The sequence below is a fragment of the Periplaneta americana genome, chromosome 12 (genome assembly GCF_040183065.1).
Source record: "Periplaneta americana isolate PAMFEO1 chromosome 12, P.americana_PAMFEO1_priV1, whole genome shotgun sequence".
In the NCBI taxonomy this organism is placed as follows: Eukaryota; Metazoa; Arthropoda; class Insecta; order Blattodea; family Blattidae; genus Periplaneta; species Periplaneta americana.
The window spans coordinates 151483823-151500404 of NC_091128.1; the positions used below are offsets into that span (position 1 = coordinate 151483823).

Sequence of the window (16582 nt, forward strand, 5' to 3'; positions counted from 1 at the left end):
CTTTCTATAGAGCCGATATAATGCTGTATGCTGTTATCTAACTGCGTTATCTCCATGGTAACTCTTTCTGTAAACCAATGTAGTGCTGGCTGCCGCTAACTACTTTAGCTTCGCAGATGCTGGCTTTGCTTAAAGAGGCCAACGATATATCTAGCTATTTCCTTCCCTCCCTATAGTTCTGCTCTACATAATTTTGTGGTCCACAGAAGGGCTTTCATATATGATTCTGAAAGCCAGCCAATTGTGATTCCCCCACGATAGTCCACCTCCCCTCAACTTTATTTATATTCATTCCACATTGTATTTGACGTCCAGTCCAGAAGAGTGGCTTTTTCTTTATCGGCTCGAACACATGCATTTCCTGATCATGGAGCCAAATGTAATTCCGTAACGTTGGATGTTTCTGTATCTATGACGCGGTGCAAACCCGTACCTAAAAATTTTCTTTCTGTCTAGTCAAAACTTAGTTTAAATTCAGTGTTTACTTCAACATTTGCGTACGAAAAGCCATGCATGCATTAATATCATGAGCAAAGAAAACGGTCTAAGGCTGTGTACTCTAAGGCAGCGTTTCTCAAACTTTTTTGAAGTGGGGACCACTTTTTTAAGTCAGAGCAGTTCCGCGGACCACCTTACTCTTGTTCCCTACGAAAAAAAAATTATCATTTTTGTAGCATATTTTAATATCAATATACTTACATTTTAAAATAAAATTAATTAAATTAAATTAATTTCATATTGTTATTAACTAATTAAGCTAATGTTAATAGAAGAAAATTCATTTTTATTTCTTTAATAATTCAAGGCTATTAGAGTTTGGATAATCTTTAACTTATTAACTAAAAAAAAAATAAATGTTGGTATTCACATTAATGAGATGGATGAGCCTGCCGATTCTTGCACAGTTCTAAATTTGGACGTATGCTGGTAAGCTTAAATCGGAGATCGTCACATACATAGGGTCGATTTCGGTAGCCTACTTTGTTTTTATTAGAGTTAGTGATGAAATCCCTTTCTCACACAGATACGTAGAAACAAACTGAATTATAATCTGTAAAGCACCATTGTACAGTTCACTATATTCTCTTTTCGCTTGTGATGCGGTCCAGAAATTAACCATACCTTCCGCTTGGAATTTCATTTTAAGTCCGGTCTCATTCCAGAGTTCAATTAACTGTTCACTTTCACTCAATGAAAGTTTGTTAGTTTCAATATCGCAATGAAAGTGATCACGAACACATGAAAATTCGTCATATTTACTTGGAAAATAAGTTTCAAATTGTGACCTCAGAGTTGTATTATTGGTGTATGACGTACAGTACGTGACCATTTCAATGTGCAAACTGAGTGTCGACAAAATTATTAAGAAAGTCGTAAATACATGGAAAGGTCCGGTCCCCTGTTATGAATTCGGGTGGTCCCTGGCTGGGTTACAGGGGCGGCGCCAGATGTGCAGGGAAAAGATGGCAAGGAACACCACATTCATAGTACTTTAAATCCCTCTTTTGTTGTTGAGAGTAGAGTGGAAGTCAGTAGACGGATAGGGTAATAAATTTCATAAAATGTCAGTATTGAGAGAAAAAGTGAAAGACGATTGCCATGTGTCATTTCCAAACTCTGAGATTTTCAGCTGTAAAGTGGTACACAATTCGTTTGAATTTTATTTTTTCTTCTTCCTTTTTTGAAGGACCATAAGGACAGACCTCGAGGACCACAGGTGGTCCGCGGACCATAGTTTGAGAAACGCTGCTCTAAGGAAAACGATTCGTTACTTTATTCAACGTAGTCATTTCGGTCGAAGTATTTTTTTGCCATTTTTCCTGGAGTTTAAAATTCCCTTGCGGTAAAGCAGCGTGTCTGTATCCTGCAGGCAATAATGCCACTCACTTCTTTGTTATCCCGAGGCAGTGACCCCACTTCTGATACTGCAAGAAATCTAACAAATGACAGTCCGAGATTTGCAGCCCCAGGCTGAATGCTGGATATGTTAGAAGTTCTCATCAGTTATTTTCGATTCCTTTCACATACGCTGTGTGAGACCGCGCCTTGTGTTGGAGAATCATTTAGACTGATTTCTTTTCCGAAGGTTTGTCACGCAGTGCGATGATGCTGTTTAAGGCGATGCGCTGCTGAAATTTATAAAATCTACGATTTTTGAGTGATAGAGTTGAAATTCTCTCTCTCTCTCTCTCTCTCTCTCTCTCTCTCTCTCTCTCTCTCTCATTATATTCAGATTATTCAGTTTATAATATTCTGCTCTAAATATAAATTTGTTTTACATTATTAACTATTTTCTTCTTTTTTCTTGTAAAATAAAAATGTTAAGGAAGTACTTTTATGGGCAGTAATGCCTATGAATGAATTAATGAATGGATCAATGAATCAATGAATGAATAAATCAATGAATGAATGAATAAATAAATAAATATGCATATCAATGTTACATTCACACATTGAAAATGTCTATCTTTTCTTATAAACACTTTCCTTAAAAGCTATAAGTAAGTAATATTAATAACATAAAACAATGAAGTAGTAATAATAATAACAATGATAATGATAATAATAATAAATTATTATTATTATTATTATTATTATTATTATTATTATTATTATTATTATTATTATTATTATTATTATTTAAATTTATTTATTTTATGTCGCTTTAACTTAGGAAGTCATATCGCGACAATACATAAACAATTCTTACAGTTTACATAGAGTTTACTATACATACTAGGTTCAAAAAGTTCCCGGAATTTGCTAGTATCATAGAAACAATGTACCTTAAACACTATTCTACAACATTCCCTTCAAAATAGTTGCCTTCCACAACAACACACTTTTGCCAACGCGTGTAGAGTTCCTGGAAGCAGGCCTGGAAGCCATTTTGTGAAACCCGTCTTAGTGCTCTCGTCGCGTTTGCGATAACCTCTTCAGCATTGAATCTCCGTCCTTTCAGATGACTTTTCAGACGGGGAAACAGAAAGTAATCTGGTGGTGAGAGATCAGGAGAGTATGGTGGATGATCCAAAGCAGTTATGTTGTGCCTGGCAAGAAAATTCTTTACAATAATTGCGCGATGAGCAGGTGCATTGTCATGCATAAGGAACCAGTTGTTTTCTACCCACTTTTCTGGACGTTTCCTTCTCACTGCATCCCGGAGGCGACGGAGGATTTCTACGTACAATTCTTTCGTTACAATACGATCTTCTGGAATGAACTCATGGTGGATGAGACCCTGAGAGTCGAAGAAAACTTCCAACATAACTTTGCCTTTGGAAGTGTCCCTAGGAAATTTTTGCTTCCGAGGAGATGTTTTCGATTTCCACTCAGATGACTGTCGTTTTGGGGACTGGATCATACAAGTAGCACCAAGTTTCATCACCAGCAATAATTTTGTTTAAGAAATCACCATCTTCATCAGCCATACTGATCATGTCCCTAGCAAGAGTCATTCTTGTTTCTTTCTGTTCTGCCAACAACATTTTCGGAACTAACTTCTGAGATACGTAATGCACGTTGAGATGCTTGTGAAGAACATTGTGTACACTTCCGACTGATATTCCGACCTCTACTGCTATCTCTTTTATGGTTTTATGTCGGTCGTCCCTCACAACATTACGCACACGCTGAGCGATTGCTTCATTTGTTGCAGTTGTTGGTCGGTCGCTGTGTACGTCATCTTTGATGCTATTGTGGCTACGAGAAAAGCATTTATGCCAAGCATACACTTGAGTTTTTTTCATTGCTGCTTCGCCATATGCTTCTTCCAACAATCTTAATGTCTCTGCAGGAGTTTTGTGTAACAAAACACAGAACTTGATGTTTGTGCGTTGCTCTGTGGACATAATCGCAAAATGCGACGAACAAACAAAACACTATGATAAACAATTGCCTACAACTCAAAACCAACAATCGCCATTATCAACAAACTTTAAGGAAATGACATCATGAATGTTACCAACAAAACAAATGTATAATATCCCTTGTTATATATTAATAGTATTACAATAATCATTTTAGATACATTTGTAAATGTTGATAGCTTTCAGAAATTTAATTAAGTTTGAACTGAATGATGGGTTTTTTTTTAGAACTGTTGATAAGTCTGTTGGTATATGGAATTGATCTCGGTGAAGGTGATATAGTGGACATTCAGAAATTAAATGGCGTACAGAGATCCTACTGTGGCAATTGCTGCATGTTGGAGGAGGTGTTCTGTCTAGAAGATAAGAATGTGTAATTTTGGTGTGGCCAACCCGCAATCTGGTGATTGTTACTTGATCTTGACGTTTAAAATTCTGTAGTGGAATGCTGTACTATTTCGTGAAGTTTGCTGCATGAAGACTCTGTCCATGATGTTTGCCAATGGTTGTGCAGTTTTCTGGATATGTATTTAATGGCGTCTGTATGAGGAATAGACGTTAAAAAATGCAATGGAAGAAGTGTAGCTTCTTTTGCTGCGCCATCTACAATTTCATTTCCAGGAATGCCCTGATGAGAAGGGATCCGTATTAGAGTTATTTTTCGTCCTTGTTTCATCTATTATTATTATTATTATTATTATTATTATTATTATTATTATTATAGTAAGAGCAAAATGTAGATGTGTTCAGTTACATTCAGTACCAAGACTTAAAAAAAATTACAATTTCGTGTTAAATAAGACAATTTGGATCGAAGGAATGATTAACATAAAGAAGGAAAACTGATATATTAAAAATAATATTCTACAAAAGTAATATTGAAAAAAATCATATTCTACAGACGAAAATGAGTCGTTCTGATAATCGGCTTTTGAAAGTAGTCAATGCCTAACAGTTCTTTACGCTAAAATACGCTCTTTTCACTATTTACACTATAATAAAGAATGTAGGCTTACGTTGATCAAACATTATTTATTCTATTATACAGAATTTAAAAAAAAGTCATAGTATTACCAAATAAAATACCTTGCATTACAATACACAAACTGTACATAAGCTTAATAGTGTAAATAATATTATATCACTGTAGGGCTACATTTATAATAATAGTGTATATAATGTAAATTGTAAATATTAGTGTAATTGTTAAAGTGGTCCATGTTTTGTTGTGACCCGCTTGACGAAAAAAGAGTCGCGTGAGCCGTCAGTCAAGTAACCTACTTCCCTTGCTACTAGATGCACGCATCGTCCATTTAAAAACTCCAGTAATACGAGTACTTAATCTTGTAGCCCCCTGGGACAAAGTACAGCGCTAAATATAAATATGAAAAAGACTGAGAACCTGCCTTGGGTTTGAAAGGTTCAGTGTACTTTTTGCAAAGGTCTTAGCGACTGGCTGTTTCACTTCAGCGGTGGTCATTTATCTAGTTTACGACTGTTTCAAACCGGAATAATATGCTTCACGAGTGTTGGTTTTCATTTATTACCTCCATAAGTGTTTGTGTATAACATCACGCCTTTACCGTTCCACTGAATAATGGCAGTCACGAGTCTCGCAATTCAGACGAGAGAAGTGAATGCATAAGTAGCGGGATCCTAATAAATATGCCCTTAACTTGCAAGTCTGCTTCTTGGTAAACGCACCGCTGGGTATTCGACAAAACACAGCGATTACCAACATACTGTTTCGAAATATCTTCTCTTAAGGGACACTGGGACTGAGTTTTGGAACTTTTAAAGTTTTTGATTAATTTCTTTCAAATTCGGCGGGTTCGTTGTGTTTCTACGTTTAAATAATAGCACAAATTTCATCACGTTTCATTCGTCAGTTCCATAGATACTCATTTTCACGTACTTTAATTATATTAAATTATGCGTAAATTCAAAACATCCTGACGGCTTCAGAATTGTTTTTGCTTTTAAAAATGACCATGGTAAAGAAAACTGCGCGTGGATTTTTAAATTTGAGAATTGGTTCATCAGATAAAATTTTCCTACAAGTCATAATTTTTGCTTGACAATTTTCTTTAATTTTTAGAAGTTAAAAAGTTTTCAGTTTTTGTGGGAAAGATAAATGCGGTAGCCTCTCGTTCCTTTCCACACACCACTCTCTCTTTCGCATTTTAAAAATATGCCAGGGGGGCCCCAGCGTGGAGGTGAGGAGAGTCGATTTGACTAATTAGGTCCTCTGAACTTCACCGAAATTCAAAGCAAGAAATTCAGAGACCGGGAAATGCAAATAAGACGGAGAGCATGGTAGTAGGAAGAAAAATTAAGAAGATAAACTTGCGAATTCTAAATGAGGCAGTAGAGCAGCTTCAAATACTTGGTTATACTATAAGCAGTAGCATGAGCTGCTGCCAGGAAGTCAAAAGGAGGATAGCAATGGCAAGGAAGCTTTAAATAGAAAAAGGAGCACCTCTGCGGACCTCTGGAAAAAGAACTAAGGAAGAGACTAATGAAGTGCTTTGTATGGAGTGTGGCATTGTATCGTGCAGAAACATGAACATTAGGATGAAGTGAAGAGAAGCTACTAGAAGCATTTGAAATGTGGATATGGAGAAGAATGGAACGTGTGAAGTGGACAGACAGAATAAGAAATGAAGCTGTTTCTGGGTGAAGAAAGAATGATGTTGAAACTGATCAGGAAGAGGGTCACTGGCTGAGAAGAAACTGCCTATTGAAGGATGCACTGGAAGGAATGATGAACGGGAGAAGAGTTCGGGATAGAAGAAGATATCAGATGATAGACAACATTAAGATATTTGGATCATATGAGAAAACAAAGAGGAAGGCAGAAAAATAGGAAAGACTGGAGAATGCTGGGTTTGCAGTAAAAGGCCTGCCCTTGGGCAGAACACTAAATAAATGAAAGTTTTCAGTGTAGAGCTGATTCCATGCACACACAACTTTTGTGTATTGCAATATGGTGAGTATTCCTGCAATGTTCCATGTAAATCGGAGCAAATGGAAGCCGCTAGGAACTTTGTTATTGACCAAAAACATAGTTACGAGAAAACGAATTTTTTTTTAGTGGTTGTGGCATTTTAAAAATGTTCGCCAGACCTTTAAAAAGTAGCAGGTGAGAGCTAAATATAGGACAGAATGTTAAACTAATGTATAAGGTAATTATTTATGTAAAAAAAGTATATAGGCTATATTTATTTTTACCATTTTGACCAAAACTTCAGTCCTAGTATCCCTTTAAAATGGCAGTGGACCTAATTTAATGTAATTTGTTGATTTCCACTGAAAAAATAATAAGTACATCACTGGTGCTTCTCAAGTGTCTGAACTTAATTGACATCCATAGTGTATATCATGTAGGCTACGTAGCCTACATCAAAGGGTATCGTTACACATATAAGTCTCTAAGCTAGCGAGATTTTCAATTCGCATGTTCCTACTTTTGTCAGTCGCTCGTAGTAACTAACATAATTGTATTATTACGATGTAGCGAAGTACATATAATATTTCCATGCAGAAATTCTGCGTCATCATATGATGAAGGATGGGTGGAACGGAGAAAAATTGCCTCCGTCATCGGGATTTGAACCCGGGTTTTCAGCTCTACATGCTGACGCTCTATCCACTAGCCACACCGGATTCCCATTCCGATGCCGGATTGAATCCTCATTAATGTGTTGGACATTGTGCCACTGTCACACATCTGTGGCGCAGTGCATGAGGGTTGGCTACTAGAGAGAACCTAAAGGCCCATTCACAATGAAAATTAAACATAACCGTAACATAAACACAGAAGTTTGCGCCCAGGCTACCAAATGGAATCATTCACAATGGTGCACATAAGCATTGACATAAACATTACCGTAAGACGTTAACATGAAAGTTTGCAAACTCCAAGCTTTCATGCTTATGCTTACTTGATTTGCAAACAAAACACAATCGTGGAGCGCTGAAGTATACGACAGAATATGAGGAAATGGCGTCGTTGTTATGTTTCCATGGTTACCAAGTATGTTTGCTCGGTATGGCCAAGTTACCTGGTTGATGTTTTTTTCCGGGGTTTTCCCTCAACCCAATACGAGCAAATGCTGGGTAACTTTCGGTGCTGGACCCCGGACTCATGCATTATCACCTTCATTTCATTCAGACGCTAAATAACCTAGATGTTGATACAGCGTCGTAAAATAACCCAATTAAAAAAAAAAGAAGGTGATTACTTGTGTTACTACACCTTATGTAAGAAGAAAAAAAAAATGAAAAGTATTGGACGATTGTTTGATATGCCAGCAACAAGTGATTCATGAATGACATTTCGTGCAAATGTCACCTTGATGGCGTGAGTTCGATCGTTCCTTTTACTTCTCCCAGAGAGGTGACATTCATGGAATCGAAGTTTGCCGATAAATATTCATCAACTCTACACTTGATGTCTGACAAACACGTTTCAAAATCTCAAAAGCAAAATATGAACCACGTGTCAGCGTTCTGACAAGAAAGAAGTATGAAAGTGTTATTTGAGTTCCCAAATCAAATCTGGCTAGTACGAATCCAATTCATCGTTTTTTAAATTATTTCCAAGGAAGGGCTTGAATTCTGTAACAGTCATAATGTCTTTTTCTCCCTTCAGTACATTCTTTAATTTGAAACACAGACGTTGGGTCCTTTTTATAATGTCCACAATTTTAATGTCCATTTTATTATGTCCATTACAGAAAAGTCCATTACACTATGTCCAATGAAATATATGTCCACTTTATTTTAGTCCAATTGCACAAATTTTATGTCCACATTTTTACGTCCACTACACGATTGTACAATACATTATGTACATCCACAAATTTACTTCAATTCCTGCTCAATCTCTTCTGCCTGTTCATCTTCATACAGTTCAGATGATAACTAATAGCTTTGAGGTAAGTTCTGCAGTGCTCGGGAAAAGTGACACAAGTCAGTTTCCACAAACCTTTTTTGATAATTTATTGACAACTTACGGAACATCTGCTCGCTTGCAAAAAAAATACGTATGTATTTCTCCCATTACAATAATTCATGGCTCTAACAGAATTCAATCGTCCTCCTGTACAGATCAATGGAGTCATCAGAGAGTCAATTGGCTGGTCTCCTGATCTGAGAAAAATCATCAAAAAGCCAATTGGCTATTGCCGTTAAGATGATTAATCCCTGCGCGTTCGAATCTTCAAACGGCCAAATTGGCTATTACCGTTTCGTGCCTAGATTCTATCACTTCTCCTCCTAGTTGGTACCATCGCGTTTCTCCTCCGGATCAGGTAGCTGTACTTCTACCCCTCCTCCCCCCCCGTATGTTGGAGCTAATCAGTTACATCCATTTTCGGCTTTCCCCCTCGAAATTTCTAGCCCTCCTTCACTGGAGCGGCGAAACTCGAAGTGAGACAAGTGGCCAAGAGGCTTGAAGCTCACATATTCAGTTTTTCACAGCCCCAACTCCCCCCTTGCAAGGACGTGTTTTCACGTAACTTTAAAGTTTCTCCTCCCACTTCCCCTCATTCATTCATTCATTCATTCATAATAATTCATATAGAAAAAATCAAATCTACATAAATCAGTGTAAGTTGTCAATAAATTATCAAAAAAGGTTTGTGGAAACTGACTTATGTCACTTTTCCCAAGCACTGCAGAGTTCTGATGTGTCCTTCTTCGTTATAGTGGTTATAATTCCGAACAATCTCTTCTATCTACGACTTAAATTTTGTAGGTATGATCTTTTAATAAGGTGTCGCACATTCAAATGCCCGTCCAGCAATTGGATTATTATTATAATTTCATTATTCCTTTGATTTTTTTTTTATAAATTCCATTAATTTCCAGACCGACGCGTAATGTGTGACGGTGTGTTTCTGAAAGCGGTTGTGCCACCCTCGACTACGTTAGTTGTTCGATGTTGTCCTGCCAGAACCTGATTAAGTGTTTCATATTTCAGGGGCGAATCTAGGTGGCATTGCTCTATCAGAGGTCTGCATCGGACGTTTTCGCTCGAGCGCCAAGTAGTTCATAGCATAATCCGATAGGTAGCGCACATGCATGATGGGTAAAATTGTCACGAGCGATAAATCCTCGAACGGTATAAGCCGAGCGTTAGACATTCGTTCTTGTTACAGTGATGAACTGTGTAGTAACATCATAGATGTTTATCATTTCAAAACTTTGCAGTGTTTAACTAACCTCTCCATAGTACAACTACAAAACTTGCTTTAAAATGTAATATAAATGTTGTAGGTAAATGTTTTTTTTTCTCTCCCACACAGGAGTGATTTTGTTTTTGCCATATCTGATAAATGTTATTGGATGTAAATGTAATTATTATAAACGGAGAACACAATCACGATAATGCAAGAACCGTATCAAGTTTTCTAGTAATAATAATAATAATAATAATAATAATAATCAATCTTTGCGTCTGTAACAGTTGTGCAGCATGATTATTCGTTTTATTATATTTTGTGTGACGTTATCTCTGTACTAATATTGTTATTAATCTACTACTATATCAATAATATTTTGTAAAACGTTCCTACATTGTCGCAGTATATAGACGGAATACTATGTATGGACCTATCATATTATTATATGTGGTAAATCAAATATTGAATAATTATTAATTAGCAATAATAACAGCATATCAAAATTTTTCATACTATTTTATTTATAACTTCATGTTCCTGTTTTGGTACGTTCCATTGACTGTTCCATTAAACGTTTGTCATAAACGCAGAAAATAAAGCCTTATTTTTACCTTGTAAGCAAAACTTAGGTGTATCTTATGTCACCTTCCATACAAGGTAAGACATGTCGGTGAGATGACCTTGTACTGTGCTTCTATTTATTACGAGCGTATCACGACCGATCGTATCTCACTCGAGGGTGCGACACTCGACCGAGTTCAAGCGAGCAATTTAACTCCAGTGGAGCACTCTGTATGCTCTTCTTCCTCGAGCAGGTGTTCCTCGGATGTAAGTTCTTCCCATGTACAATGCTAAATCCATTACGTCAGGTTCATTATTATCTATAAGGCTATCAAAACATCTTCAAAGGTACAAAAGGAATTGACATGAAAGTGGACTTAAATGAAAGTAGATATAACAGTCACGGACCCAAAAAAAATGGACGCACATAAAATGTGGACATAAATGAAAATGGACAAAAATGTTATAGGACATAAGTCATATGGATATGATTTCAATGGACTTAACGTCTTGGAAGCCTTTAATTTGCATTGCGTAATTTAGTTCACGTTTACAATACGTAGATCTCTTGAATATGTGACGAATAATTGACGTTTGGAATATCGGAAGTCTCTTGTATCATAACTATTGTACACACAAGATGTCCGATATTGATGCTGTAATGAACATGAGCACGGCAGTGTGTGGGTTCAGATGTGGTGGTTGTTGCATGTCTGATACAGCGGAAATGCAGCTGCTCTGTGATAATGGTTGTTATTGTGTTTTCCACGTAGGTTGTTATAAACTGTCACGTGGTTTCCTGGAGTGCCTTAATTACATTGCTGAGGATTTAAATCAATTGCGACACTACTCGCTCGCCCAGTTTGGAAATTGCCAATCTAAGATATAGCACACACTACGTAGTTATTTGCGAATTTAGCAGAATGTGAGGGAAGGGAACTTCCCGTCTGTTCACGGATGAACAAGGATTCTGTAACTCGTTCCAGAGTAAGAGAAAATCTGAAATAAACCAACGCTTTATGCGTAATATAGACTACAACGTGTCCAGCTTAAAGGTTTAAGATTACAAACATTCATAACTTTCGTTGTATTAGATTCCGATTGGAAATACCTCTGTGTATGTGCGTGCGCGCGCGTGTGTGTGCGTGTGTGTGTGTGTGTGTGTGTGTGTGTGTGTGTGTGTGTGTGTGTGTGTGTGTGTGTGTGCACTTCTCCTTGGATTTAGTAGAATACGTTTGACTGTAAAGAAAGCAGAAAACAGTAGAACCTGATCTGTTGTGACTAGAGTGACCCGACGTCCTCTTTTGTCCGGATATGTCCTCTTTTTTAGGCCTTTGTCCGGAGTCCGGGCAATTTTTTAAAAATAAAAAAAGTCCTCCTTTTCGTAATTTGTATGCCTGATATTTTGAAATTATCTGATTTGACTTTTTTTTTGAGTAATTTCCCTGTACGTGGCAGCAGCATCGACGGAATATCATCTTTGGACTTATAATAACAGTAAAAGTATGGTTTGCTTTGAACACTTTCTCAATTTAATGAAGATCACAATATTATTAATACATACGATGGCTAAGAAGTGATACTTCGTATTTGTAAATTTGTGAGTGAATAAAAAATCGTTTTAAAAATTAAATAATCTCAAAATAGGCAAACCTTTTATAGGTATAGTTCAGTGCTTTGCAAGGTTTCCTATTCGCTGACAAAATATTAGTATCTGTCCAATTTTGTTTAACATAATAAAATGTAGTTAACCTGTCAGTTACATGTCATCATATCATAATCTCTTCACACCCACGGAAAATAGCCGCATACTAGCCATACCAACACATAAGACATCATCGTATTCATCATCATACACAATCTCGCTCTCGCGCTTGTGGAATACCCTACCCAGTGACATCAGAGACTGTCGGAATTTAGTAGCGTTCAAAAGCAAACTTATTAAGCATTTTCTTACTGCGTAGAGTAGGTTTAATTTTTACTTAATAAAATAAAATGTTTCTCTCTTCTTAACTTTTACAATAAACTGTCTAGCTTTTATTAATCAGTTAATCTTTTAGTACTTTGATTTTTGTTGTATTTGTAAATTTAATATTAATTGTAATTATAATTGTAATTGTATTCTTAATATTGTGGTTGTAATCCCCTGGTAGAGGGGAAGAGAAGGCCTGATGTCCTTGTCTCTACCAGGTTAAATAAATAAATGGCCAATTTTGCAGCTATGAGGTATCACTTCTTACCCATCGTTATGTTTCTCTTCCTGTCGTATATACACAAAACAAATAATATTAAATGATCATAGCATTTTACAATATTTTATTTTGGAATTTTATATTATGTTTCTTTGTGGTTTTCAGACCTTTGGTGATGGATACCACAACGGGGGACGATGAGGCACCTAAAGATCCCGGAGTCCAACAAACGCACTATCAAAGTTTTTCGGAAAAAGACTTTGAAGGTAAAATACATTAGTTAAAATTCTCAGCATGTGTGACCCTTACATAGCCTGATTCAGTGTAGATTCCCCCTCATAGACCTGTTTACTAATTAGAATGTTGATCTAGTCAACATTAAAGGAGAAAATGAAACGTATAATATGGGATGAAAACAATATTGATATTGATTTGAAAGTATGTGTTGAGCTCATTCGTATTTTACGGAAAATACAAAGCAAGCAGTGGTAACTACCCTATGTTAATAAAATGAAATCTATTTGAATGAAGAACACTGACTGAAAAGATCTGAAAGTATTTTACCGTGCCTTTATACTACGGCAAATACATTCATTTCTTCCACATGTGACGTGGAATGTAGACAGCGATTATGATGAAAGCGTAGACTAGAGCAGCCGTGGCGAAAATGTGACTCACGAGCACATTGTGGCTCGCAAAGATAGCTGTGCATTTCTTTTGCTTCCTACCTCCCCTATCCCCCACCCTCTCACTCACTGGAGTCAACCTCTGCCCCATCTGTATTTCTCTCTGATCTGCGAGTGGCGTATCGTCGCAATGTCTCTCTCGAAACTATGTACCTCTACAAAAACGAAAGCTTCAAGTAGGATAGGAGGACGCATTTCTTTGCTGCCAATAAGATGAGAATATTAAATGTATGATTTGTTCATAAATATTACGAGGAAAACGGTTGTATAACATGAAACGGCATCATACTACTTGTCACTCATGAAACATTAAAAGGTTAAGTATTATTATTATTATTATTATTATTATTATTATTATAAATATTATTATTATTATTATCATCTCTATAAGTCGATCATCTTTTCAGCAGATGTACGAATAATGCAGTTAGATCTTCAATTTAAATTCAGAGATTTACAATGTGATGTTAAATGAAAGCCAAATGTAAGGACTTGACAAATGAACTTTTCAAATCTTTGCCAAAAAATAAGTATCCGAAGTTTCGTTCTTTAGCTTGCTCTGTTGAAGCCATGTTCGCTACAACTTACGTTTGTGAAAAATTATTTTCAGCAATGAAAATAGTAAAAACCAAATTTAGATCACGTCTAACAGACAAATACCTTCGTGATCAACTACGACTGGCAGTAAATGACATAATTCCTGATTTTGAAACTCTTTCGCAGAGACATTCTGAAGACAGTTAATTTTAGGTTGTGATAATGTGACCTATGTTTTCTTATTCTTCGTTACACGTACTAAACCTTATACTGTATAAAATTATATTTAAGTGCCTGACGTAAGGAAAATGAAAAATCCGTTAACAAGTCAGACAGTTGCTAAACTTCCCCTTCGGGTGTCCGCCTCCTTCCATTAGGTGCTATGCACGTTGCAGGTTACACAGTGGCTCGGCGCATGATCACATTTTCGCCACGGCTGGACTAGAGTGTTTTCCCTCTTTGATCAGCTATGAAGTAGTATTTTTTTAAATAATATCCATAAGTTGTAATCCTGAAGAAGAAAATACGGATTTGATTTGTAGTGGCCAAGATTACTGTGTAGAACTGTAGACCTACTCTAATTCAAGGTCCATGAGAACCAGGCCTCTATGAATGTCACTGTCGCTTTTGACAGAATAATACCATGAGCGACAGAGTCGAAAATGAGACATTAATGATCTTGCAACAGGACTGTGATTGAGTTTCTGGGTTTTACTTACAGTTTTTCTATTGTGTCTAAACTACGATGCCTGCAGTTTGAATCATCAGGTTAATGTCGTTAGAAACTTGGAAGATTTGTTTATTCTGTCGAGTGTATTATTTTTGGCCATGTCAACAGTAGGCAAACCTTCCAGCTTTCTGGCGCCAATACCTCGAGAATGAAACCTATAAGTAGTTCCGAAACATTAGATAAATTAAACTTCAACAGAATCATGTCTTCGAAAACTGAAAACACCACAATTATATTAACTGAAACGTTATATCAGAAAATGCCGACAAATAACAGGATTGCAGTATAGAATAAATAATAATAATAATAATAATAATAATAATAATAATAATAATAAATTAAATTACGATCACTCGTCAAGGAGATTTCGTGGTTATTGTCTGTCATTCAAATGGACAAATTTTTGAAACATGCGAAAAGAAATTTATTATACAGGTAACCACAAAGTCCTTCGCTGATTATGAACAACTGTAATTTAAAGACTACGTTAGGTAAAAAAATAAAAGTTATGGCAATATATTGGCCGATTTATAGATTTTTCTTTCCTTATATGTAGCACTGCAGTACAGTACAGTTCATTCAGTAAAAAGTGCGCGTTTTGAGGCATCACGAAACGAGATAGCCCATTACTAGGGAGCGGATTTTTATGTGCTAAAAATTAAATATATTTATTTTTTATGTGCTGAAAAGTACGAAAATATTAGCTAAAAATAAAAAAATTGTTTTTTTTTTAATATGACAAAAATACCTTACTTAGTTTGAAAAAAAAATGTTACTAGGTACTCACCAACTACACTTGAGTGCTAGTAGTTAGCCGAGAATTGCAGTGAACAACAAAGGTCATCTCCAAATTCTCCATCACAAATGCATGCCGATTATCTCTGAACAACAACTTATACTGTGAAAACGATCTTTCCACATCACAGGACGTCAGGCTTTCATATTTCATATTTAAAGAGAGGAATGTCACAAACACGTACACCGTCAATTTCACCTACAGGCACATCCTCCAATACTTGAGCAACTTTACACATTTTTTTATATCCACTGTTTTTCCCAAACACATTCTGGAATTTGTCCCTTAGTAATTGTGCTTCTGAACCTGGTAGTGAGTGTAGTTTAATTTTCACGGCACGCACCTCCCTGTTTCAGACAACAGATTTTTGGATGTTTCGAGTTTTTTTTATGGTGTCACAGAAAAAGCTTAGATTTGCTAATAGGAAAGCCAAATCGTTTTTTAAAAAACCATCTTTCAGTATTTCTTGAAGGATATCGATTGACGAAGCCCGATAACAGGGAATCACAAGATATATTGCCTTACTTGATAGACATGAGCGAGAGGCGAGAGATTTGTTTAAATTAAATAATGTTCATACCCAGCTCTTATCTGTTGTGTTTCACAAACAAAGCGTGGAATGAAATCATTTTCAGCAACAATAAACATTCCTAATTATGTGTTGCAAGATCTCTCCTCCTTGTCCATGTTAATTTATTCTCTAATAATAACACTGATATGCTGCCTAGCAGTTCTCAGAACTAGAGGCGATACAATTACAAAAATGGATGACTGATACACCACACAGCGCTTAGAAACACGAAGCAACTAAGAATTCTTAAAAAGATAACGTACTTCTGAGTGACATAATTGATTTAGTTTTAAAATGTTTAAAAGTTCTTGTAAAAAATCATTTAAGTAAAAAAACTCCAAGATTTATGTATTTATAATAGATTTCCTGAAAATATGTATTTACATAATTTTTTTGTGAAAATATGTGTTTTTATGTGAAATAAAATTCGGCTTTTAAACTTGAAACTTCAT

The 16582-nt window shown here is 36.1% G+C and overlaps 1 protein-coding gene across 14 annotated transcripts in view; it reads left to right on the forward strand.

The window, feature by feature from the left end:
- Nucleotides 1-16582, forward strand: part of Ndae1 (Na[+]-driven anion exchanger 1) — a 704613-nt gene that overhangs the window by 431786 nt on the left and 256245 nt on the right. For all 14 annotated transcript variants that reach the window (XR_011335338.1, XM_069842294.1, XM_069842289.1 and 11 more), the window contains one exon: nt 12976-13076. Coding sequence is in view for 13 of the 14 variants with exons in the window: in XM_069842294.1 (XP_069698395.1) it covers nt 12976-13076 (101 nt within the window). In the remaining variant the exon portion in view is untranslated. The remainder of the gene's footprint in view (nt 1-12975; nt 13077-16582) is intronic.